At 40.1% G+C, this 27835-nt stretch overlaps 1 protein-coding gene across 6 annotated transcripts in view; it reads left to right on the top strand.

Annotated features, from left to right (window-relative positions):
• Positions 1-19197, top strand: part of LOC117722474 (uncharacterized) — a 129864-nt gene extending 110667 nt beyond the window's left edge. The window contains exons 8-12 of one of the 6 annotated variants that reach the window (XM_034521647.2): positions 5980-6137; positions 8290-8332; positions 10116-10302; positions 16918-17053; positions 18837-19197. In XM_034521647.2, coding sequence (XP_034377538.1) covers positions 5980-6137; positions 8290-8332; positions 10116-10302; positions 16918-17053; positions 18837-18936 — 624 coding nt within the window. In that variant the 3' untranslated portion in view covers positions 18937-19197. Of the gene's footprint in view, positions 1-5979; positions 6138-8289; positions 8333-10115; positions 10303-10401; positions 10881-12495; positions 15051-16917; positions 17054-18836 lie in introns of those variants that run through there. The other 5 variants (XM_076914674.1, XM_076914675.1, XR_013104573.1 and 2 more) reach the window with 5 other exon arrangements.
• Positions 19198-27835: the final 8638 nt, after the last annotated feature.

Below are 27835 nucleotides of genomic sequence, written 5' to 3' on the forward strand. Positions count from 1 at the left end.
ATATCAGGCGTTATCTTAAACACTTTACACCTGATCAACTCTTACATTGATCGAATTTTGCAGATAAGAAATTGAGGCACCTGGTAAGTATGACGTCAATAGCAAGTCATGTAGGGACACACTGAGGGGTGTCATGGGGCTCAAAGTCCATTACTCTGACTGTAGACCCTTTCTACAAAGAAATAGTATGACGGTCCTCCCTTTAACTATGGTTTTGCTTTCTGAGGTTTCAGTGTTTCCGTGGCCTACAGTCAATTGCGTTTCGAAAACCCTAAGTGGAAAATTCCAGGAAGAAATAATTCATGTTGTACCACATGCCTTTCTGAGTAATGTGATAATCTTATCCAACTGCATCCTGCTCTGGACATAAATCATACATTTTTGCGTTCTACACACTATACTTTATGTACTACAGTTGTAAGTCACTTCATAGTTATTTCAATGATCAGATCCCCTGTCATAGTGTCCTGGTTGTTGTACTCATTATTTAGAGAAGTACTGATGTATATGAGTGACATAAAACTCAGAAAGATCAACATAGTCTAGTGTTAGGTGGCTACACTCGATATACAAGGCTTGGAGAAAAATGCTTATAGTCAGGGTTCTGCACTCGCTGCTTCATGCATCCACTGGAGCCCTTGGAATGTATCCTCTAAGAATAAGTGAGCACTACTGTGCATTGAGTTTAGACACGACCCTTTAAAACAAGCACTTCACCTAAGAGCATATGGTGCAGATGCCTGTGTTGTGCCCATAGCTTTCCTGCTGTTAAACCCACTGCACTGTTTCACAGGCATTTTTATTTGCAATAGTGTCAGTGCTGAGACAAGGTCTTGCAACACACCTCAGGCTTTCCTTCTACTCCCTGTGTGTTCTAGACTTGCCTCAAACTTCTGCTAATCTTGTCTTCATGCCCCGAGCACCAAGATTCATGGCATATGCCACCATACCCGGTTTTTCATTCTTTCTTTGTAATGGTAAGCATTTCATGGTACTAGCTATCCTCTGAGGGTGATTTAGGAGCCAAGAAAAATAGTAACAAATGAACAACTTAATTGAAAGCATAAATTGCCCTTCAAAGCTATAGAGCTTGGGTAGCCCCAACTCAAATACTATTGGCAAACCTCCCTTTGGCTAAGTTTCTAGAAGAAACCTATTTGTCTGGGCAAAGCATCAAGAGTTGTCCAATGACAAGCTTCTTTAGCTCCAAGGGGTCCCAGGGCCTCCTGGAGTCTGGAATCTTGCTGCTGCCAGGAAACAACATGGTGCAGTCAGCCTGTATTTATCACACTGAAAACCTGATTCTTGACTCCAGGCAAACTGAAAAAGAAAGCACAAAATTCCCAGTTGGCAACCAGTTGCCTCTGTTGATGTCACATCTGCAGCCAGGGATTTTTGTAAAAATGGGGAAAGAGCCATATCTCTGTGGAAAGGTGAACAATCTTACGGGTACACTTCTAATGAAAAGGTGTGTGTGGCTGCTAGTTTAGAGGCAGTCGAATGGCCTTCATGGTTGTTTTGTTTTGTTTTGTGATCAAAAGAAGAACAAAAGTCATGAAGCTTCAACTGGGAAACACATTACTCATTAAAAAAAAAAAAAAAGGGGGGGGTGTCATTTTCCTGCCTACTTAAGTTTCTGATTTCTGCCATTTCTATCTGGTCCTGCCTGCCTGAAGACAAAATATGAAATCACAAACATATATACATGTATGCTTGTGTGTGTGTATGTATATGTATGCATATATACGTGTGTATGTATATATACATATACATGCATAGATACATAAATAATGTTAAATAATGTAGGGGGAACTTGTAGTTCCTCAAGAGTCAGGACTTCCATTTGTCAACTACACAATGATAGCAACAGGCACAGCACTGAAATCCTTCCTCATCCCCACCTTTCTTCTTCCCTTGACTGCTTTTCTGACCTGAGGGCATAGTTGGTCATATGCATCTCCTCATGCCCATCAAGGAGTGGTGATTTTAGTTGCTGTCAGGGAGAAAGTGCTCTAATGTGCCACCTAGTGATAAAGGGTGCTCAGGGTCATTAACAAAGCTCTGAAGGACAGTCAGCTTTGCTCCAACTCTCCAGTTTCATACCTTCTAGGCGCTCCATTTTATTAACCCTTTCATGAAATGTTTTCCTTTAAGACCAGCTTTCTTCCTGTCTAGATTTGTCTTGTCTCTTGTTTTCTTCACTCAGAATAATCTTTTTTTCATGATTAAAAAATGCCCTTCCCTGCCTTCTAAGAGGACTTTGGATTTTCAGGGTTGTACCTCCAAACAAAGTAAGACATACACACGGTGCCCTCAGTTTTTGGCTTTTGGATTTTTGTTTGTTTATTTGTGTTTGTTGTTTTTTGAAGACTGGAAGATCTGGCAACAACAAATTTTTTATCAGGTTCAAACCAAAGTTTTGACCAAAACAACAAATTCAAAGGCATCTGTAGGTAGGTCTATTTTAGCAGAGAATCTCGCAAACATACAGGTGCCCTTGTTTCTATTCTTCTGTGTTAAAAAACAATCTACTTTACAAGTGTGTTCACTCTGTGTTGGGTTTTGTCCTCCTCTTTTCTCAACAGTCTGACCTTTGGAATTCATTCTGTAAAAAATACTATTTCCATGAGGAAAACGCCAACATTATCCAAGGACCTCTGGCACAAACGGTCCAAGTTCCTTTATTCTCAGTCTATAGCCTTTGGACATCACTAAACAATTCCTATTTAAATCCTCTCAGCATTGGTGCTATTTTAATCAATCCTGCACACAGACAGCAGCTGAACCTGTGAACTGGCTCAGGAATAGAAAACCCTGCCAGAGGATTTCTGTGCCTTGGACAAAAGAATAGAAAGTTGTGGCAAATTCAGCCTTGAAGAAATTTTCATTGCTCCATCAAAGCTAAGAGGGGACTTTTGGCAGAGCTGTAGGGAAGGGATCAAACAGAGCCAATTTAATAGTCATTGCCAAGCTAAAAGACTGAATTTTGCTTAAGGAATTCAGGTTTCAGACTTGACAGTAAAATGCAAGCTGGATTTTAATTGTCCTTTATCACTAGAAACCATTTGGTTGGTGAGAGTGGCACCATAGTAGTCTTGGGATTACAGTGAGAGGACTCTCCTTTTCAACATCTGGATCTTACCGAGACAGGGACTTACATGTTCTTGTGCCAGTGAAATTGAAGTAAAACAGTAGGCACAGAAAGCTCAGCTGCAGGAGAACCCACACTTGCTGAAATGCCCCATGACCAACGTGTCACTGCAGCTGCTACCAGGGACACAGAAGGCTCCTCAGTTGGGGGACATGAGAGAGCAGCTGAGATTAGTAAAAATGCCATCTTGGCTATGTTGCACAGCATGTAAGAGAAAGTAGTCCTGGTGTTAAAATCCAATCCATTAAGATGTTGTTCATTTTTCTCATGCACATGTGACTTGAGCAAGCTGGGAAGACCTCTTAAATGACTAGAGGCTCTCATCCTGGTTGGATAGTGTGCCAAAGGCAAACGTTGTTGAATTCTCCTACATCAAAGGATGTGGAAGGATCCTGCCATTTCCCAAGTAATCAAGCGACACTGACATTAAGGCCAGAATCTCCTTGTCTGTAAAACAGGTCCACACAAGGCAGACCCAGAGGATATTTGCTTTCAGCAAATGAACACCTAAGATCCTTAGATTTCATTTCTATTTGTAATTTAACTTTAAAATATTCCTGGAAATGTAACTACATAACCAAAATGTTGATTAACACATGCATTGAATATTGATTCCAAAAACCCACAGTCCCTCATATCCCAGTGATCCAAGAAGGCAGACATTTAAAAGATGCAGTGTGGAAAGCCACTGGTGGAAAACAGGGACCATATTCTGCTTCTATGCCATCCCTGTAACACTGGGGCATATGACTGAATCTAATAGTCTTTCTCTAAAATAATCTTCCTCTGTTGTGAAGATTAAAGCATAGTCCTTGAAAGTTCCACAGAAGTATGAGGTAATATTTGTAGTTGAAGAACATCCTTGCATTTATTCACCTCTATGCCAAAGGCATATATATAAATATTCACAGAAGTGCTACTCAAAATAGCCCCACACCAGAAAAAAAAATCCATCAACTTATGTGTGGAGAAACAAAATGTGACATCTCCTACAGTAGAATATCATCCAGCCTTTAAAAAGAATAAAGTGCTAATTCCTGCTTCAACTTGGCCATTTCAAGACGTCACACTAAGGGGAAAAATCACAAGTTATATAGTTCCATTTATATTAAATATCCAAGCATGCTGGATACATAATGGCCAAAATATGTCTATTTATCTGTGATTTGGGAAATAGTAGCTACTAACTGAAAATAAACTCAAAGGAAGCTTAGAGGTTGATGGGAATATCCTGAAACTAGATTACAATGGTGGTTTCTCATCTCCATAAGTTTACTAAAGAGTGATGCCCACATAATTATACAATGAGTGAAGTCATGCTGTGTAAGTTACATCCCCATGCATGGTAAAAATAGATATGACTAATGGTGAAAAGAGTTTGAGAAAGAACTATAAAATAAACAAAATCAAAACAGTTTACTTGTAAAGTTATTTTAGTTTTACATTGATATTATAGTATGTTAAAATGTTGTCTTTTATAGAAAAACTATTCTTTAGTGTTTTTGTACTACTGTCTTCTGATGTATTATAGAAGATGGTAAACATAATTATTTAATGAGCATTTGCCAACTCAGTGACTCAGTAACAGCTTAGCAGGGAACTGGATACACAGTAAGCATGGAACCCATTGTGTAGGTGCTCTCCAGAGATGTCACATCATTACAAGGGATATTATGGGATACAGGTTTCTTTTGATGTCCTGTGTTTGTGATAGGAAAGCTGGAATTAATAATACTTTCACAAACAGCCATAAATAAAGCTCATATTAAGAATGACTATTCGTCGACTGATTATATCTGCCTAGACAGAGTAATCAGCCCTTAATAATTCTGCAGCACTAAGGTCTGTCAGAAGATCCTGGACCAGAAGGCAGAAGAACAGATGCTCCAATGTTTTGAAGTAGAGAGAGTGTCCAGGTGGTCAGAGGTCTCTATAAATTGGCTAAGTTTTAGAAACTACGATTTGTGCTTCCCACAATTATAGTTAACTCAGTCATTCTGGATTTCTGATGGGGTTGAAAACAAATAGCTATTGACCTTAAGAGAAAAGATTTGAGTGGATGGTCGTCAGCTGACATTCATCCTAAAGCCAGGTTCAGAACTAAATGTTCTAGTTAGAATAGATGACAGAGGAGCTGGTTAGTCAACAAAAGGACGGACTGGGTATTAGGACTATCCTGTACCTCACTGGTACAAATTGGCATAATTATGCTCAATTGTATTTTGAGAGAAAAGTTTCATTTTAACAGGAAGGGTGATGTGTAGGAGGAGATAATGTAGGAGGAGTACTGAGAGGAAGAAAAGGAGTAAGAAGAGGAGAAGAAGACGGAGAGGAGAAGCTAGGTGATGAAAGAGAGAAAGAGGGGGGAGACAGGGAAGCAGATATTCATGTATCTCCACCAGTCAAAGATAGCTGTTATATCTAAGTCGGTCAGTGGGTTACACCGCTGATTGAACAATTCCAAACTTATAAAGCCTATGATTAACATTCTTTTTTTAAAAATGTATAAACGCAAAAAGGAAAAGGGGGCATGGGATATGGGTTTCCTAAGGGGGGTGGGGGGGAATGGGGATAGGGGATGCCATCTGAAGTGTAAATAAAATATCTAATAAAAAAAAAGAATGACTATTCAAAAGGTGTTTAAAAATTACATATAGATTATTTGGAGTACTATGTTATATATTAAATAGAATATAATCTGTAAAGTGTGTTTTACTTTCTTTTCACCTTAAACGAAAAAAATCAATTTAAAATAACCATTGTGGTATTCATTCCTTTCTTTTTCATTTTCTCCATTAACTACTGATCATCTTCTTCATTAATTATAGGATGAAGGGAAGTGGCCACCTCTAGACATAATAAAATTAGAAGGAGCAGAAGTTGATATTGACAACAGCTTGGGGAAGCCATTTGTATTTAACTGTATGCCTCAGTCTAGAAGCAGAATATTCTGCCTCTGTGCAACCTCAAACCAAGAGATGAAAAGGTAATTCAGTAATCTGCCTCCCTGGTTTTACTTCTAGAGGGGGAATGTTTCATAAGGGGTAACTTGCATACCCTTGGAGTCAGGAATAAGAAAAGGAACAAGAAAGTGGTAGTGTACGTTGTATTGAGTACAGTAAGTTTAGGATGTCATTATTTCTTCTTTTTATTTCAACCAGAATTTCCATAGAATGCGAGCATGCCCTGTTAGCATGACTACCGCAACTCTCCTTCCTGTCTCTAAAAAGATAAAAGTTCAGTAATGCCACAGCTCCTTATTTCTAACAAATAGCCAGATGTATTGTAAGATAGATAGTTATTAGTGTAAAATAATACAGCATGATATGTAACAACATGCTGTAGTAAATTAACTAAATGTATGACGAAGATAAAATAACAGGGCCTTGAGTAGGGAAGACTCTGTTGACATTGTGTAAGCACACAGTCCACAGAGAGAGTGCCTCAGCATTCTACGAAGATAAAAATGGGTCCTGACCATTAGATACACACTGCGCATATCTCCCTGAGGAAGTGGAGCTCACTGGACATTTCAGTCAGCCAAGTGAAAGCTGTAAAGAAGGAACTGACCAGCCAAAGTGAGGGGTGGGTCAGCATGCAGAACAGAAAGTCAATGGAGAAAGCAATGCATCAATGTGTCTAGACTAAATGAATGCTTCCTTCTGCCAGCTCTATCCTTAAAGGAAGTACTAGGTCAGAAACATCTTGGGCAGAAAGAATTTGTGGAATATTGTATATTTAAATAAATACACAGTAAAGGAATACCAGGATATAGTGTGATATGAACAGCATTTATTTATATCTAACATGCCTAGGGTGCATTTTAATGTTTTTGGAGATTATTTTTATAATGAAGAGCCCATTTTTAACTTCAAAAGTATATAAACGGGAAACATGTGGAAGAAGGTGTGGAAAGATTTGAAGAGCCAGAAGATCAGGGAGTTTGCTGTATACTTGTGTCTCCTTGCAAGTCAGAAGATATACTCACAAAGTCTCACCAACATGGCTGCCCAAATGTGAGCTGAACAAGGGTGATACCAATAGACATAGGAGTGGTGAGGATCAAAAGGCCTCAGCCCTGCACAAAAACTGTGGGCAGCTAAAAATGCTGAGTAGGAGAAATAGTCTTTTCCAGAGAAAACCAGTGCCAAACAATAAGCACTGAAAACATATATACATGCTACAGCATATGGAATGAACAGATTACATTTGAGAACATATATATATATATATATATATTTACATACACATATATAGGCATATATATGTACACATATATACATGCATGCAATAACAGTGATAAAAAGAGGCCATAAACTTGAAAGAGAGCAGTAAGTGGCTTGGAGGGAGAAAAGAGAAATAAATAAACAAAACTCAATACCAAATTGGAACTAACATGGTACGGCATTTGTGTTTTTGAATACACAATGGACATTGAGAAGCATCACAGGAGAAGACACACAGGACACCAGTAGAGAACAGGCAGTGAGGGCTTGTGAATTAGAAGGTGGGAGAGTTATTTACAGAAAAGGGACACATCCAGAAGCAGAAATGCAGCAGGGGAGAGCAAGGGAAACTCACTGGGCTTCAGGGAGAACAGGGAACAATGAGCTCTGCTTGGAAGTTGGGGAGTGTGAAACAAAACCAGAAAAGGTTGGCAAGCTGAGGTGGAGTCAATCTACCGATGCCAGCCTGAGGAGCAAGACCGGAGAGCTAAGGGCTCCAGATGCGACACCATAAGGCATTCCAATGAAGCCAGTGTCCAAAGAGCACACTAGATGGGGCTCCAGGCAATGGCCATTCACCAGTATTTCCATATTCTAGTAGGCAGAGCCTAATAGTTAGTGTAGCTATGCTGTTGTTAACGAATTCCAAACCTTAGAGGTCATGAATTAACTTTCTCTCAGGAATTGATCAAATGACAGTCATGGGGGGGATACCGTGAATTTTACTTTAGATATGTGGGAAAAGGTTTTATACTAAATTTAAACTTATAAGAGCATGTTAATTTCACCCTGGGGGGATGAAATACATCTGAGGCTCAGGACTGCTCTGCTAGAAGGACAGGCTAAGCAGCAACAAGTCCCTCCCTGTGACACAATCCTCTATGGATTGCCCCTCTCCTTTTACTTTTTCAGGTGGCTTGAGGCAATGCAGAAAGCAGCCAGTCCTGTCCGCCAGGTAAGGTTTCCTGGGTTCCTGGTCTCTACTTTTGGTTTGTTTCCCTCCAGAAGACTAAAGAGCGGGGTAGATGTCATGCAGCCCAGTCGGAGATGTCTTAGAACTGTTCTAAACACTGGCCTGGCAAAAGGACTGGCATCAAATGGGTTTAATGATTGGCATCAAATGGGTTTCCCTGGAATCCAAGAAGCGAGCCGTCAATCCTGCTGTTCTTTTTAGTTTCATGAGTTTTTATGAGATCCCTCCCATAAGACTTGGGGTGAAGTCACAAGGTGGGTTGTAATTTCTGACTTGCATGTAGCCATGCAGTAGTCTACAATAGTGAGAAACTGATGCTGGTATTTCTTTGCCCTCTCGGCATCTCCAGGATGTCTTGGGATGTTGCTGCTGCCTGAGCAGCTTGTCGGAGTGCTGCATCCAGAGTGCTGCACCCAGGCACTCAGTGATGCCTTCAGCTCTGTTCCGTACACATGTTAGCCACTTTGCACTTTTCTTCCACATTCATGATCCTCAACTTTGGAGCAATATCCCTCTGTTAGATTTTTACGTCATCAGGTAAGCTATCACTTCAGACTGGGTAGCCCTCTTTCTGAGTTTGTGCCTTAGCACGTTTTGAAGAACACTCTCTCAGTGCTCCACTGTTTTATTTTTACATTGTGGATGTAATGATTTGTGTGGTTTGTAATGAAGTTATAGATTTTGTTTAATACGATCATTCCTTCTTAAGATGACATGTACTTATTACTTCTCTACACATTCTGAGTTTCCACATTAGCAGAAGTTCAGGGTGGAGTTTGGGTGCCCTTGCCTTGTAAACTATCCTTTAAGAACAGTCTCAAGCATTGTCATATAATGAACAGCAGGACTTGTATTTCATTTTACCGGAACACAGCACTCAACATATTCACCGGTCCCGCCAACGCACCACTGTAATGAGCCTGGTTACTTTTAAGAGGCATCTATTCTGATAATGCACTCAGAGTGTCTACAGCAAGTGAAAAAAAAAAAAAAATGAACGGCCAAACTCCCAGCAGGCTCCCACTTCACAGCACAGAATCCAACAAGCTCTGCACTCTGTTAGCTTTTCACTGCCTTGTTAAAAAAAAAAAATGAAAGGGCAAAACCAAAACCGAACAAAAAGAAACTGGCAAGCACAGGCCTGTTCTGATGAAGAGATAAAGCATGGTGTTCCCGGCCATGGGTCAGAGTTCTCAGAAAAGAGCCTGTTTCCCAGGCCTGTGGACTGAGGGCTGCCCTCCAGGTTAGAGGGGTTCATTTATCATCAGCCTTCCCCTTCAGTGACCATGAGAGCCCAAGGCTGGAGCCGGCCTGGAGCAGTTAACTTGTTCTGCTGCACAAGTCGGGGTTCAGATAAAGAAAGGCGTGAGCCAGGGGCTGTTATTATTCATAATGAACATACCAGGAACTGGGTCTTGGAGAGCAATCTCTGTGATGTGAGAAGCCACACATTAATAACTCTTTACAGAGGTACATATGCCCATTGGCTCCCTAATTCCAATCTCCTGCTTTGCAGCTGATACTCTTGATTTCTTCAGAATACAATAGAAACAAAAAAAAAAAAAAAAAAAAAAAAAGAGGGAGTTCTCTATAAGCAAGGGCTTAATTTGTCAGTTATTCAAGCAGCGAGATCATAGTAGCAATAGAAACATTTGGGACAGTGGCTTCCTAATGCTAAACAAAACTTAGCCCATGTCACTGCTGTGTGGGTCAAAGGCATCTGGTGAATGATGATTACTTACATATCCTTGTGCTACACCTGCAGAACCATGTCTGGGAAGACGTCACAGTGCACAACAGTAGCCTCCCACCTCTCGCTATCAAACACCCTGAGTGCCTGGGCCTTCTGCACCAGCTGGAGAGAAGCACAGATGTGTGGATCCAACACTATTGCATCCTGAAGGATGGCTGCTTATACTTCTATGGTAGCATTCGCTCTACTCAGGCGTCAGGTAAGGAATCCACATCCCTTGAAAATCATTACAATAACAGGAAGGATGCCTTAGCTTTACTGAACCTTTGTAAATTCCTGTACCTTTGTTTCACCTAAGACAGCCCATGGATGCTCTGCAGAAGAGGCGCAGTTGGACAGCTACTGTTCTATTTGCAGATTAGAAGAGCAGCTGCAGAGGCCACACAGTGAAGTGTGGAAGAAGTGAAGAAGTAAGCAGCCTACTGAGATCCGAACAGCCAGGCTAACCCTGGAGCCAGTGGCCTAATGCCTCATGCTTTAGAGTCTAGTAGTTAAAACACAAGCTCATTCCTTTGGTCACCAATGGCTTTCAAATGGAATGCTCATCATTGTCTTGAGTTGGAACATCATCCTTCACTCAAAGTCTTCCTAATGTGGATGCTGGCAGGCTGTTTTAGGTGGTCAGTTTGTACAACTTCCCACAATTCACTTCCCTTGCTTATAAAATGGAAGTAGCAGCTGACTGGTATACAAGAGTGCTCGCATTGAAATAATATTAGCTCTACATTTAGTGGTCTGAGCATAAAAAGCTATCATACATATTCCATTCGTTTATCATAGATCTGTTTTACATTCTTATGATATATATATATATGTATATAACTATTTAAAAGATTGTAGATATAAAGAGATCATACAAGTATTAAAAAATAATACCTGAAATCTAGACAAAAGATTTCTTGAATTTTAAAAATTATTATTTAACCTATGTATTTTAAGTTTTAATTGCAATGTAATTATATGACTTCCTCTTTCTTTTTTCTCCTTCCAGCCCCTTCCATGACACTCTCATTCCCTCTTAAATTCATGGTCTTTTCATCTTTAATTTTTGCTGTTTTACACACACACACACACACACACACACACACACACACACACACATAACCTGTTTGTTTAGTGGTATATACATATATAAGCTAAGCTTGTTTAGTGGTGTAAGTGTGTAAGTGCATGAGTGTGTGTGTGTGTGTGTGTGTGTGTGTGTGTGGAGAGACAGAGAGAGACAGAGACAGAGAGAGAGACAGAGAGACTGATTTCAGGGCTGACTACTTGGTACTGAGTAATCATGGGAAAGACTAATCCCCCATCTCTCATCAGTCTTTAGTTGCTTTCGTTCAGTTCAGTTTGCCAAAGTCTCTTTCTAAAATCTCAAACATTCTCTGTCTAGTGGAAGGACTCAGCCTTCCACATTAAGCACGTCTACAGGCATTGTCACCATTCACAGGTCCCATTCCTGCAGCCATATTATTGCTGCGGCACCATGGGTGAAGCTTCCCTGTTATTTCTAGGAGACAGAATCTAACAGCAGAGTTCCAGGTTCTCCGGCTCTTAAAGTCTTCCTGCCCTCTCCTCCGTGATGCTCCCTGAGCTTAGGTGTAGGTGTTTATATACGTGTTCACATGTATCTATTGGAGCTGGACACTCCATGATCAATTATTCTCTGCATCTTCTCTGATGAAGGACAAGAGCTGCACTTATCTGGAGGTGGAAGGATAAGATTTAGGATGCCATCTGTAATATTCCTGCTTTGCTAAAGTGGCAGGATGAGGCTCTCTTCTAAGAGTCATAACTTCCCTAGCCCTGGGGACTTGGCTAGGTTTCCAGTACTTTCCCTTTTGTTATGCAGGCCTTAAGTCTAATTAAACTGCTGTGACATGGGTGGCACTTTTGTAGCTTTAGGGATCTTTTGATATACTGGTCATGGTTGTGGTTTGTAGGTGTCACAACTGGGTAGAACTATTTATTGATTACTTCCCTACACTGGCAGCTTGCATAGCATCTCCTGGCACTATAAAACTAGTCTCAGGAGAGGAAGCTTTGAGGTCGGATCCAGCTCAAATCCTTTTGTCAAATCACATGGTAGTTTCAGCAGTAAAGACTTACCTTTGGTTTCTGAAAGTCGAACGTGGGGAAACAGCAGTAGCCTATATTGTTTGGGGACTCTCTTGGGATCCCCTGAGCAACAATCCAAAGGGAGGTTTATCATGCCTGGTGTGGGAGATTTTTGTTAGATGCTCTGTGGTTCTCAGGAGGAGCATTATCGGTATATATATCGGTAACTGTTGCTGTTATGAAACATCATGGCCAAAAGCAAGTTGGAGAGGAAAAGGTTCATTTGTATTGCTTTTGTGTTATTGGTATTATTGGTATTGGTATTATTTGTATCTTTCAGGACAGGAACTCAAACAGAACAGGAACCTGGTGGCAGGAGCTAATGCAGAGGCCATGGAGGGGTGCTGTTACTTGCTTGCTCAGCCTGCTTCCTTATAGACCTCAGGACCACAACCCCAGGGATGGCACCACCACTATGGTCTGGGCCCTCCCCCATCAATCGCTAATTTAAAAACTACCCTACAGGTTTACCTACGGCCCAATTTTATGAAATGATTTTTTTTTTAAATTGAGGTTCCCTTCTTTCAGATAACTTTAGCTTGTGTAAAGGTGAAGTAAAACTACCCAGCACATTCACTAAACAAAGGAATGTAAACACATGCACTTAGATGTATTATATTAAATTTTAGACAAATCTCCAAAGATATGATTCCTTAAGGCCTTTTTCAAACATCTTCAGTCTTATTTATCTTTCTTTCCCTTTCTGTATTGACCTGCCTCCTACCCACCAATTAAGTCTGCCCCATTTCCCATCCTCTTATAATTGTTAATAAAACCGATTAGTACTGTCATATTTCCACATGAAATGCCTGCTATATGACTCGGGCACCTGAGCCATTTGATTTCTATTTTTAGCACTGATATTCATTTTGGCTAAGACCAATAGGCATGCCAAACAGGAAGGAAGAGTCTAGTGACAACTCCAACTGTCTTGGATGTTTAAAGAGGGAAAGCTCACATCACTCCTTGGCCCATTTTCTATCATTTGGGATGAACAGTGGGATGACTCTCCTCTTACATCACACTGAAGACGTTCTGGACATGACCCAGATGAACGTCTAGCTATGAAGAGATAAGCAGCCCTTTTCAGACGAATAGAAAGGGCTGTTTGTATGCAGCCTACACTCTCCAACTTTAATGACTGATAATAGAATAAGATCCAATGCAGGCAAAGCCAACAGAACTACAGATTTATCGTTGACTTGGGATATTATTTATGATACCAATATTATTACCAAACCAATCAAACTAATTTTCAAGAGATTATGTACATAGATATAAAGGGAATGTTTAAGTCTAGATTCATAGACTGCTCCAAATTCAGGGAAAAAAAAAGTTAAGTACTTCTAAACCTCTTTGGGACTTGTGAGCTATTTTGAATTCCCAGAGATACAGTGGAGGCACACATACCATGGCAGTAACCAAGAACTCTCTAACTCAAATTAAGGTCTGCTCAGCAAGAGAGATGCCATGCCCAGGACTGAAAACCTAGCTAACTCTCAATACTATTGAAATCATGGTTATTGCAAGAGGATCTACAAACTCTAATTTACTAAACCAGCATAGTCCCCAACAACAATCTACAAACAGTTGTCCTTTGTGTTACTTTGTGTTTCTTTACTGTTTTATATATGCTAAATGTTAGTACCCTGATTCTTCTTTCGGGCTGGCAGACCTCACATCATATTGCATGATCCTGAATGTAGCTGTAGTTTAATTGGCAGGGCATTTCCTCTTACTCGCAGGGCTGAAAAGATTCTGAGGACAAGGAAAAGTCAGAGAAATGAAAAGAAGTAAAGTGATCGGGAGCTGTGGAAAACCATGTACCCCTGGTCTCTAGTAAGAACTGTATTAGGCACTAACCCTATGTCTCCCTTTCATCTGGGTATATATGCTAGTTCCACTGTGCACTGGGGGAACTGGGCAGACAGCCCCCGTTCCCAGAAGACTGTCTTCACTGAAGCGTCAAGAGAAATATTTGTCCTCTTAGTAAAATGTACTACTGGCACTCATGTGCCCACTAATATTAATAACATTTCAGAAGCCCCTTGGTCAAGCAAAGGCTGTTCCAAAAGGCTGAAGGCTCATGTCAGTCTCTCCCCATTCCTTTTGATCTCTGTCCAGCAAAAGCTAGAAGTAACAAATTATGACTGTCCACTGTTGTTTGTTTCTAAATTACTTCAAGGTCTGTGAGCACTTCTCAGAAAGATTATTTTACAGGATTACAGTAAACTGGCCATGTAATGCTCACACAGTTCTTCCAGATAACGGCGGACTGGTCTGGTGGTATTGCTTTTACTTATATAACAAAGAGGCGTGGACCCAGTGAAATTTCCTTAAATGAGGTGCTGGGGTTGCAGCCACAAGCTTCACTGCCACTTATTATGATGCCCTAAAAGTTACTAAAAAAAAAAAAAAAAAATGGTTACAGGGCTTTCTTGTTTTCACCAAAATTGTTTTTTGCATTCTTTTATTTTTTAGCTCTTTGTTTTTTACTATTTCACACATGTGTATAGTGCATAGTAGTCATACCCTTTGTGGTGATCTGAATGGCATGTCTCCTCTAAGTCCCAGGCATTGGAATACTTAGTCTCCAGATGTTGGCTGTTTGGATATGGCTAGGAGGTGTGGCCTTGGTAGAGGAAGTATATCACTGGGAACAGGTTTTGAGGTACAAAAGCCACCACCATTCCCAATTATCTCTGTTTCCTGTTTGTGGTTCAAGGTATAAGCTCTTAGCTTTCGGCTCCAGCCACATGTCAGTCTGCTTTCCTCACTGTTATGGATCATGACCCTCTGGAACCAAAAGCCCCAAATAAACTGTTTATTCTATGAGTTGACTTGTTCATGGTATTTTATCACAGCAGTAGAGAAAGGAGTAATACTCAGTTTGATTCTTTCTTACCTTTCTCTCTCCACATGAACCCACCCACTTTTCCTCCAAGTCCCCATCCCACTTTCCTGTCTTTTGGTTTGGTGACCCACTGATGTTATCCAGCAGTGTCCCCACTGGCAGGGGTATGAAGCCATCCATTGGAGCATAGGGGTTACACCACTGGAGACAATGACTTCCCGTCTCAGAGCAAGTCTTAGCTGCTGTTGATGTATGAAGTGCTACATCCATATAATGTGACATCATGTTATAATGAAAAGAATGGATATCTGATACTTAATATGGATGAACCCCGAAAACACTATATTAAGAGAAAGAGAGCAGGCATTGGGGAGTGGGTGCTGTGTGATTGCTCTTCTATTAGGCACTGCCTCAAAAAGAGCAAATCCATAGAGATGGAAAGTAGGGGTTACCAGCAGCTGGCGGCTCAGATAAGGACTGACTGTTTAGGGGCTGGTGTTTCTTTCTGACTTGAGGAAAGTTATGCTGATGATTACACAAATATCACACATAAAGTAAGCCCATTGGCCTGCACCCTCCACATGGGGAGCTTATGTTGAGTCAATAATAATACACTACCATGTTTTACATCCCATCCACCCTTCTTCTCAAAGAATGCTATCACCCCATTGGTAAGCACCATATCACTGAGGCCAACTAAGGCAGACAAACCAAAATCTGTCCATTATTGAAGTCAGTGTTTTCTTATGAGTTGAAAATAGACTCTTTTCAAATGAAAGTTTTTTTTAAAAAAGGAAATTTGATATTGCCTTTTACATCCTCCATTTAAAAAAATTAAAAAGCAACCAACCCCTCCTCAATTTCTAAACTTTAAAATCCTTCATTCTGTTTAAAGTGAAAATACCCATCTTGCTCTTATGATAGGTTGATAGTGACGATGACTTACCGGAAGCCAGAGTCGACCCTACTCAAGTCCCCTGTTCATATTGCCATGTTATCACTGCAGAGACTCTCTCATGGTGTGGTGTTTTCTTGTTTGCTTTTGTAGTGAAGTGCACTGTGGCCAGTGTTAGAGGTGCTAGGGTATCAGAGCAAGGCTAACAGCCTATCACCACCGTTATTACAAACAAAAGCCTAACTCTCAGCGTGAGATTTGGACTACCTCACAGAAGAATCAGACAAAAGTTTTAACCTTTCAGAATCTTCTCCAACACCAAGATCCTTACTAACCTCAAAATTGAAACAAAATTCAGACCAAGCAATATCCTTGGATTTATAAGTTCAGGAGAGGAAAATTATTTTTTATAATCAGCTATCTACCCTCATTGCTAATTTGAGTTCGAATTTTAGTATCACCCTGTGGGTTCATATTTTTAGTGGGATTTTCAGGATATATACAAAGAGGGTGAGAGTCTGTGTGGATTGTAAAAACTGCCCACAGCCTCCATCCTGCTTCAGAAAGTATGTTTTAATGACTCTGCCCCGAGAAATACTATTTAATTTTCTTCTTATATGGTATTACAGCTGTTCCTCTTTGATAATGGAAAATTTATTTCAAAACTATGTCCTTCCAGTGAAGAAGCTTATCTGAGCACAGAGCTTGAGACGATAAACACTGATCCACTGATGATTGACAAACTGAACCAAGAAGTTGGAATTCTGCTCCCAGCCTGGCTACGGGATGCTGATCAGTGTGTGGCCTCTTGTGAAGTTAGTTCCTCCACCTGAGACTACCAGCTAGAGACGCATCCCTTCACCTACTGTATGCTAACAGCTTGCCTGACACCTTTTCGCCCCTGTTTTCCCTGTTCTCACATGGGTTTGTGTCTTTGCTTTCATCCTGTGCAGGTGGTCTATACCTTCAAGGATACAGTGTGAGCGAGCAGACCCACGGTTTTGAGCAACCAGTGATTGAGCTCAAACCTTCATCAGGGGAGTTCAAGACTTTCTATTTCTGTGCAGAAAATAAAACAGAAAATCAGCGGTAAGCCAGGACCTCCCATTCCTCCCTCTGTGCCAGCCTTGACAAGCAAACGCATCCCCTTTATCTTCCAATTCCACTCTTAACGGAAATCTACCCTTTGTAAGTTTTGGATTTGCGATTCTGCAGGATTCTTTTTCTTTCATCCCTTCTTCAGTGACTTCTCTAGAGATGTTTTTCCCTCCAAATGAAGATGTAGTAAACTGAATTTCTGCCAAGACAATAGATAACTCAGGCATCAACATTAAAACACATGCACACATGCATGCACACACGCATGCACACGTATACACACTCCATTTGCAGTTTGTAAATAATCTCTAGATCTTTAAACTATATTTCTTAGCTCATCCCAATCGTGTAAAGCACAGATCTGTCACTTGATCTATTTTCCCATAGCATGCATGGATTTGTCCATCTGTATTTGGTTGGTTGTTTTTATCATAAGCCACTGAAGAATATACAAAGGATTTTAGTTTGTGGTCTATTTGGCCTCCGGTTGTCATTCAAAAGCCAACATTTTGTTCAAATGGTTTTGAAACACAAGAACATTGACATAGCTAGACAAAACCTGGTGAGGACAGAGGTGCTCAGCATCAGGGCTCAAGTCCCTTCTCTTACTGTGTCACCATCATCTTTCACCTGCTCCAGGCCTGATATTCCAACTAGAAGGATCCCATGATAAAATTCCATAGTAAAGCCACTTGATGGACTTGTATATTTTTAAGGGACATTTACAAGAAATAATGTTTTAAACTCAAAGAAATGAAACTCCAAAAGTGAGATTTTAGGTACTCCCTCAAACGGACACTTAGCAAGAGATGCAAACATGCCTTTTTCCTCTACGTAAATGTTGCTTGTGCCTCTCCTTTGAAAGAGGTTCTGGGGTAGGAGGCAGGTGTGTTACTGCTAAGCGTGTTGCCATGACTCTCTTCCTGGACATCTGGCAAACAGATAATGAGAGTAAGCGTCCAGCTAGCACACTGGAGCAAGGGTCACTGAAACTGATCTAAGTCCCATCTGATAAAACCTAAGAGTCTCTAAAGAGTTGGGACCTGACTATTAAATTCATATGGCTTTTTTTTTTTAAACAGAAAAAAAAAAAACTATCATTAAGCCACTGGAGAAATATTTCAAAGGGTAACAATGGAAAGTCAAAAATGGATAGAACTTAGACCTACATTTTACATCACTTATGCCTAAAGTAAGCTTAGAAATTTATAAAGATTCTTGCTCACACCCAGAGACCCAGAGATTCATTTATTAGTGTTTCTGAGACAGTCTGTTGGAGATACTCTTGGGTAATTGTTTCTGGTTGTTATTCCTAGTACTCTAGTAATAAAGCACATGCCCTTAAGAGCAATGTTGCACAAAAAAACTGTCCAAGAAAATGAAAGCAAGAGAAAGCCAAGAGAAATTAACTGGAAGGCAGTGTGGTTTCTAGAATTTAATAACAAAATCATTTTTGCTGATATGTTTGATCAACAGAGCTTAAAGTTAACTGAAAACTACAAAATACTATTAGCAATTTGAAACCATATAATTCTATTGATCACTACTTATGAACAGCCTGTTCTCTCCTACACCCCCACTTTCATTACTGAGCCGTCCTGGTATTTCTCCTTCTCAGTCAACCTGAAATCCACAGAGCGTGTTTATCCCATTAACTCCAAACTAAATCACCAAGAGAAACAACTAGAAAATAAATTAAAGAATTTTGTCACATTCTTACTTCCCCAGGGTCTGACAGGTTTAATGATCTGTTCTGTGCTTTTTTTCCTTGCAGCTGGATTGCAGCTTTGAAAACATCTATCAAAAAATGGCTTCCTTTGGACCAAGCTATTCAAGAGTTCATGAATCGACCTCTAGAGGAGACCAGAATGTGAAGAAACTCTAATTAAAAAGACAGATTCCACAAGGCTGTTCCCAGCTTGAGGAAAGAAACATAGCATCTCTTTCCAGTGTTCTGAAACACAGTTGTTTAAATGAATCGACTCCTTATGTTTTAAAACTTGGAGCAACTCCCTGATATCAGTGTTTAAGTTCTGCACTTACATCAGAGCCTAGGTGGCTTATATTTGCATCAGCGGAGCCTAGTCCCCTACCTCCAGCTCTTGAAAGCATAAATAAACATGTATTTGTCTTATTTTTATCTTTCACATTCTTCATTAAATCTTTCATTCAGTGCTTTGACCACAAACTTCGGAGGGTATCTTTGGGCCAAGAAACAGGACATTCGGGAAAATTAAAATCATGGAAATGATGTTCCTTACAGGATGTGAGAGTATTTTGGCTAAAGGAGGTCATCTTGTTAGTCTCTCTTATGACAAACAGGCCTAAACCCTCCTCCAGGGCTTCTTAGGTGGAGTTCTCAATAATCTCTAGAAGTTACTATTTAAATATATATATATATATATATATATATATATATATATATATATTACTATTTAAATATATACATTTAAATAGTAATATATATAATATATATCAATCTATTTCCATATATATATATATATATATATATATATATATATATATATATGGAAATAGATTGATTCTAAGGGAGACATCTCAAAGACATGGACCTAATTCACTATGAATTTCTACAAAACCAAAAATGATTTGAGAGCTCACTGGTGTAGTCCTAGAAAGCAAAATTTGAAGAAGTAAAACAAAATCTTGGCTGTGTTTCTCAGTGTAACGATCCCTAGCCTATGTTGTACTGAGGAGGTTGCGATGCATTTTGGATGTTCCATGTCCTGGACATGGACCACAGATTTCATGTTCATCTGGAAGATTCAATACCCTGAAGCAATTCATACTCCATCTGACAGAAGGCCAAAGTCATGCTGTTTCAGAGCCACAATAGCTGTACAGTTTGACTCATCTTCCTTACAGATTAGGGAAAGGGAGTTGATTTCCTGCTGATGACCATACCTGGATCCTGGTCATCGCTCCATTCAGTGTTTTCTTGCTCATCCTTCCCACTCCCCTCACTGTACCCAGGAAAATGTGGTATGCTCACACAAACACACTGAAGCTTCTGGTCAAATTCATCCAGTTTGCAGCAAAACCCTGAAGCAACACATAATATTTTTTTTATTAAGATTATAAGTACCATACCCCCCTCATCTCTTTTTCCCTCCAACCCCTTTCATATATTTCTTTTTGCTCGCTTTCAAATTAATGGCCTCTTTTATTCCTTATATCTCATGGAATTATCTCATGTTGATTTAAATTCTATTATTCTTTGCCAGACAATCTTAAGTGTCCTATATTCTGTATCACTCCTTGGCTGAAATGTATATGGAATTCCCCAAATATTTTCTGTGCCTGTTATTTGTCATAATTCGAATAAAGGAGTCTTGTGAGCAAATGAGGATGTGGTACTTACTCCACGGATTAGGAGAAGCTGCCTAGATGAGCTCAGGCCCCGAAGCAGCATGCTGTAACGCTCTGACCAACTTAATGCTGTAATCAAAAAATAGTTAATTAACAACACATAGCTCTCCATCCTGAGAATGGTGCCTTTGTTCTCACAGTATCTGCCATGACAATAATGAGGTCTTTCAACAGAATCATCAGGAATGTTCATGTCAGGAACCTGGGGCTTGCACTTCTGCTCCCCTGTGGTGTCTCTGCCCCTCTGAATCCTGGCCATGGAATGCACACACTGTGCCATTACCAGGCAGCCAGCTAGTGACCACAGCCAACTGGAACACGGGCATGGAGCTCTCCTCTGCAGGAGAAAAACAAAAGCAAACACAGCAGCCAAATGTGAATATAGTTTCCTCTGACTCAAGCATGCATGTAACTTCTTTGAAAGTGAATGGTACCAACCTTCATAGCCCAGAGAGGCTGCCCTCAATTTATTGTTGTTATTCTTGGGTGGTTCTGTTGATGTTAATAATTGTGGGCATTAAATTAAAAAACTTCTGGGTGAGCAATTTCATGTGGAGAGTAGTGGTAGTTCTCATACGTTTCTCAAGGAGGAAATGTGACCCAGAAAGGAAAGCAAAAATACATGTATTAGTCCTAAGACTAATGATATTTCCCTAGACCCAGAAGGTTTGCATCTTCAATAGATGTGAGCAGAAGGGAAGCGAATTGGACCATCCTTCTATGTAAGCAAGATCTCACTCTACATCTTAGGATTAGCCTTTTGTCAAATCAGGAAGCACTTCCCACAAGCCCAGTCAATCAGTAGATGTGTAGTAAGCACATATCCAGGGCCATCCTTCCTGACTGCCCCCAACCAACTACCATGGAGGTATAAAAGATACACAAATCATTTACAGCATAGAAAGTGGCTTGGGAGGTTGTTTCTAGCCCCACCTCATTCTGGTACAACCTCAGAGACTTTATTTGTGTTTCCCTGGCTTTAGCTTCCTCATCGTTATATAAGGTCATTCCTGTCCCAAGTATCTACAGAAATTCAATAAACACAACCACACATTGAAAACTCCTAGAACAGTGTGTCAATCTGTAGAGTCTCAGGATGATTTTTAGTGTCATTACCAAGGACTAGTCAGCTTACACATAGACCTCTTATCTCTGAGAACAGCACCACAAAAAATACAAAGAAGTATCTTGTCTCCTGAGAGTCTTAGTGGAGAAAGGATATAGAAGAGATCCATTAAGATTATATGGGGACAGGATATAAAAGAGCAAGCTTGCTTATCTCACAATACAGTCTTGTATAGAACCACCAAGACTGGCTTACAAGTACCAAAATTCCCTGGTGAACTTGACTTTCCATTAGCATTCCTAGGAAGCTCCAATCTTTGGCCCAGTAGTTTTATGTTGTGACCTTTTAATACAGTTCCTCATGTTGTGGTCACCTCCAACCATAAAACTGTTTTGTTGCTGCGTCATAAGTGTAATTTTGTCCCTGTTGTGAGTTGGAATGTAAACATCTGACATGCCAGAGAACTAATATGCAACAGCTGTAACAGGGTTGTTCCTGCCCCCAAGGAGTTGTGACCCACAGGTTGAGAACCACTGCTATATCCTAACGTTTTTCACAGAATTCTCCATGTAATTTGTAAGATGCGATGATTCTCATTCTACCCCTGCTACTGACAGTGCATACACTTTAGGGAAACCTCTACCACTGTACTTGCAGTTCCCATTAGAATTACATGCAGTGAAGACAAATAAACAACCATCCAAAACACATAAGAAGTACTTAAATTTTAGTCCAGTTCCTCAATAATGTCACTAGCCTGAGAAAGTGCCTCCAATCATCCTTTGTCCCCAGATCACCTTCCGTTTGTATTAGTGCTTGCAGCAATAATTTCCCCCGAACTTCTGAGGGAAGAAAATGCTTTCTCCAGAGCTAACATTCTAGATGTGTGTATACTATGTGAGCTTACCCAGAGACCACATGAAAGTCTTCTCAATGGCTATATCTGACAGTTAAGCTGTAAGCACTTTCCCAAAAGTAGCCTCTTTGTTCTTACAATAACTTTACATCATGGATGGACACACACACACACCAACATTGGTTAATATTAATATTTGTTCATATTTTCAAGCCTGCCTTTTCAGAGTGAAATCCATTTGGGGGCAGAACATTTTTATTTCAATGAGTTCTTCACTGTCTACTACCCTAAGGCAGATATATCCAGTATTTGTAAAACATTCAAAAAAATTCCAGAAAGCTATTTTATCAATCTTTTGAAGCAAAATGAAAGGACCTCTGTAGCTAATATTTGATAGCTTCAAAGATTAAAGACTATTGCTATGTTGCTTACTATATACCCAGAAGCCTTCAGAATCCATACAAATATTAAGCTATTACTATTTATGATAAATAAAACTCCATCTTATAAGCAGACAAATGAACTCCATTTGATAATCTAATCACACAAAACATTGAATCTGTTAATTTTGAGTTTCAATTCTAACTTGAACAAACTTGAAGACTTAAAATCATAGACATTTTCTGGAAAGAACTTAACCTTATATTTATAATGAGTGTGAGAAAATGGCATCACATATCTCAGGAACAGTGTGAACAGGTCCTGAAACAGAGGAGACTCAATCTTACTGCTCTCTGCCCCTGCGCTCTTCTCTTCCGTGTCTACCTGTAGAAAGAGAATAAATAAAAAAAATAATAAAATAAATAAATAAAATAAAGAAAGAAAGAAAAATAAAAGTAAATTAAAAAAAGAGGTAGAGATGGTTCTTCTAGGTAGAACAAATGCTTCTAGGTAGCATTTGTTCACTGATCTTTCTCCTTTTAAAAAATTTTTAACATTTTAACTGAATTTATTTCATATTATATATACATTTGAAATATTCAAATATATTCATATTTCAAATATATATATTTCATATTCATATATATATTCTTATCCTGCTTTGTCTTTCCCTAACTCTTCTCAGATCCTCCAGACCTCCCAACTCTCTTTTTCTTTCTCAAAAAACAGACAAAAAAAGAAAAGAAAAGAAAACACACACACGCACACACAACACAAAAAGTGGAAAACAAAATATACAAGCAAAAATCCCAATAAGACAAAAATGCCCAAACGAAAAAAATATGAGAGACAAAAGTCTACCAAAAATACCCTTGAGATTGTTTTGTGTTGACCAACTACTCCTGGGCATATGGCCTGCATAAAATGTGGCTAATACACAGTGAGACTCCATTGGAGAAAACTAGGTTTTTTCCTTTGCAAGCATTAGTTTCAGATAGCTTCTTGGTCAGGAGGATATAAGGAGGGACCTTGTATCCCCCATCTCAATGCTGGGAACCTGTGCAGGCCCACTATATTCTGCCAGTCTCAGATTTGTTATGTGCATCAGTCCTGTGGGTTCTAAAAGACACTCTTGAAGTCAACAACCACCTCTACCTCTTTTTTTTTATTTACTTTTATTTTTTTTTTATTTATTCTCTTTGCATTCTGCTCACTGCCCCTCTTCTGGTCAACTCCTCCCACAATTGTTCTCCCATCCTCCCTTTCCCCAACCCTTCTCCTGTGAGAGGATTGGGCCCTGTTGCGAATCCCCTTACCCTGGCACTTCAAGTATCTGTGCAATCCACCTCCTCTTCCTTGTAGATCCTTAAGCCCCAGGGGATGGGGGTTTTGATGGAGAGAAGACATCCTATTTAGGGCAGAGTAATCCAAAGTCTCTCACTCCCTACACACGGTTCTGTTGTGCCTTTCCGTGTTAGTTCCCACCTACTGCAAGAGGAAACTCCTCTGAGGATGGCTGAAGGAAGCACTGAGATCACTTAGGACTATTTTTGCCTCGCTTCATTCACTTCGCTGTGAATTCCATAATTTCATTTTTAACGGGTGAATAATAACTTGATGTATAAATGAACTGCATTTTCCTTATCCACTCAGCCGCTGATGAACATCCAGACTGTTTCCAGTTTCCAGTAGTATGGATACAACACCAATGAGCATGGTTGAACCAACGTCTCTGTGGGAGGACAGAGAGTCCTTTATGTATATGCTCAAGTGTGGTTTAGCTGGTTCTTGAGGAAGATGGGTTTCCAACCCCTTGAAGCACTGATTTTTATAGTAGCTCCACACGTTTGCATTCCCACCAACAACGCTGTGATCCCACATCCTCACCAGCACGAGCTGTCATTTGTCTTATGGATCTTGGTCATTCTTGATCATGCTCAGCCTGAAACTTTAGCTCTTCTGTACATTAGGAGTAAGATCAAATGGATACCCAGCAACACCTATGTGAGGCTCAGTTTCCTTATAAATGTGGAGAGTTAGAGCTTCAGAGGTCTAAAGTACTGGTTTCTTCATAGAGGTAAATGTGCCCCATCCTCTTTCAGACACTTGAACTCTGAGCCTCTTGCATGATAACCCAGAATGAAAGTGAGACAGCTGCTCTTCATTTCCTCCTGACATTTGTCATCAACATGATGTGATGGCAGAAACCACTTCCTAAATCAGACATTTTGAGAAAAAGACACTATAAGTGACTATACTGGAATAGGAAATGTCCAAAGCAAAGGAACATTCAAGAACAAAGCATAGCCATATGTAGAATAACCATGTGTAGTCTTCTGTTTCTTATCTACCTATAAGAACAGAAATTTTAGCCGGGTGGTGGTGGCGCATGCCTTTAATCCCAGCACTTGGGAGGCAAAGGCAGGCAGATTTCTGAGTTCAAGGCCAGCCTGGTCTACAGAGTGAGTGCCAGGATAGCCAGGGCTACACAGAGAAACCCTGTCTTGGGGAGAAAAAAAAAAAAAAAAAACCAGAAAGTTTGCTTTAAAAAAAAAATCAGCAGTTCTCATATCTAGTTTCTCATAGCACTAACAAATTAAGAAACAAATAACATTTGAAAAACCAGCGTCGAGGGGATGGGGCGGGGAAACAAATAACATTTGAAAAACCAGCGGCGGGGGGGGGGGGGGGGGGGGGGGGGGGGGGGTTATTTAAAAATGGGTCTAGAAAACTCTTCAGCCCTTAGTTCCATGTTTATTTTGGATTGAGCAGGAACAATAGCTGCTTTTCCAAATATCGAAGTCTCAGAAACCCCTCTTATGTAAATTTATTGGAGAAGACATAGAAGCCAGATGTCTCCCTTGAAGCACAGAAGCAGTGAGGACTTCCCCTTGTCCAAGACACTCTTGGACAAGCCGAGCTGTCTAGAACACGCTCACTCACTGAGCCTTTGAAAGAGGCAGATCAGCCAAGCTGCCTAGTTGAATCTCATACCTACTGAGAAGACCCAGAGAAGACTCTCTCTAACCTGTTGAACTGCGTGCAGGGTGTGCAGCAACCTCAGGTTTCTGGCTTTCATGAACTGCCACTCGTGCTGGGGTGGGATTTGGTGATGCAGCTGTCTTTGAGTCATTTCTGCTCCTATAAGTAAGCCAGTGGAACTCATTTGTTCATCAATTGGGCTTTTATCCTTCGTGTGATCTGTCACTGGATCCCTATCTAGGGTGTGTAGACAATTGTCCTCATCTCCCAGAAACAGTGTCTCACAACACCATAACACATAAGAGGCTGGACATTATTCAAATAAACCTGGGCTGAAAACTTGACCTTTTCCAGAACACTAAAACCATGTGGATTTGCCAGCAGAGCAATGAACCATTCCACTGCTAATGTGCTTTTGAAAGAAGGACTTGCGTAGGTAAATGTTAGGGAGACACACCACAGCCTCGTTGTTGTTAGCATCCCTTCTCAGCCTTCCCAAGCGATTCTACACATTTGTCCTTCATGATTCCTCAGGGCCTCAACCTGTGGATATAAAGAAAATGTCTTGCTCAGTGAATCTCTTCAGTCGCTGGCACTCCAATCATGGCTATTTTTAAATGAGCCATGCTATAAAATAAATTAGAACTTTTGCTTTTGGAAACTTTACTTTGCTGGTTGCAGCAAAATAAAGCAGTTCAATCTAGTAGCCTTGTGCCACTCACCAGGATTTCCTTCTGGCTCTTCTCACCCTCTTCTGTGTTCCTAATTGCACATGCGATCATATTCTCGTTAGACAAATACACATACAAACAGTTCTATTCCTTTCAGAAGTATATTACCTATTAATTACAATCTAAAATATATTAGTTATGCTATTTTCAATTCTTGTTTCTCTCAAAAGAATATCCCGCTGTGTTTGGATATATGTGTATGTATGTTTATTCTTCCTAAAACTATTTAATATATTTCTAAGCCTGGAAGTATGGCAGAACTTTTTTTTTTAAATTTTTAACTAAATAAAATACCCCTTGAAACAGTAGCATGTGGAATTCCCTTTCTACTATAGTCCTGAGAAGACGTATCACCCACACTTGTAGGTTCCTCTGTTTCTCTCAGGACCCATTTTTTTCACCCATAACTACCATATTTTACTTCGGAAACCACTTGCACCTCTGTCCAAGAACAATGATTGCTTAGGGTCCTTTGAGTCTCAGCTCTGCTAAAGCGCACAGGTGCCAATCACCGCCTTGCTCCCAGGATCAAATTTCACTGTTCCGCAGAGAATGAACAAATGTGCCACACACGATCAGTTTGTCACACCATCACATGCTGCTTCAGATCCTCAGGAATTCCGAATCCAAGTCAGATAAGGGCAGCCATCTGAAAACCTAATATGTACTTTATTATTTTCCCCCCAGGACAATATGCAAAAGCAACAACAAGCCAAAATCCAGTGGCTAATCTGTAACAGGTAAATAAAAAGTAGAACTATAGCACAACATACTTAGTCGAAGTACAAAAGTAACTGCATTCTTCAACCTTTTGGCTTGCAATCACTAATAGCAAACAGTAGACACGGAAGAATTGCAGCCTTATAAGCAAGAGCAAAGCCCTACAGCAAGTCAAACATATATGGAACAAATGGATTAAATAAACCAGACGGTGATGAATACGTGGAAGAAAATAACCAACCCAGTATAAGAGGGAATAATAAATGAGTTTAAATTCCCTCTATCAGACCGCAACACAGTAGATGTGAAAAAGCCTATGTATGGATAACCAGATTTCTGTTGGAGCAAGAACTCAACTGAGCAAATACAGCAGAGTTTGTAGAAACAACGGAAGTTGCTGACAATAAGGTAGGAACCTCAAGGCCTCAAAAACCACAGAGACTGAGCTTCATACCAACACTTATGTGAACTGGAAAGAGGGAAATAGGCAAAATCACTTTGTTAACAGTTTTATAAGGAAAAGTGGGCAGGCTCAAAGACAGCTTGGTCACTAACATGCTTGCCAACTAAGCATGGAGACCTGAGTCTGATCCCCAAAGCCTGTATGTGATGGTTAACCTTGTTTGTCAACTTGGTGGGATTTAGAA

This window comes from Arvicanthis niloticus, chromosome 17 (genome assembly GCF_011762505.2).
Source record: "Arvicanthis niloticus isolate mArvNil1 chromosome 17, mArvNil1.pat.X, whole genome shotgun sequence".
Taxonomy (NCBI): domain Eukaryota; kingdom Metazoa; phylum Chordata; class Mammalia; order Rodentia; family Muridae; genus Arvicanthis; species Arvicanthis niloticus.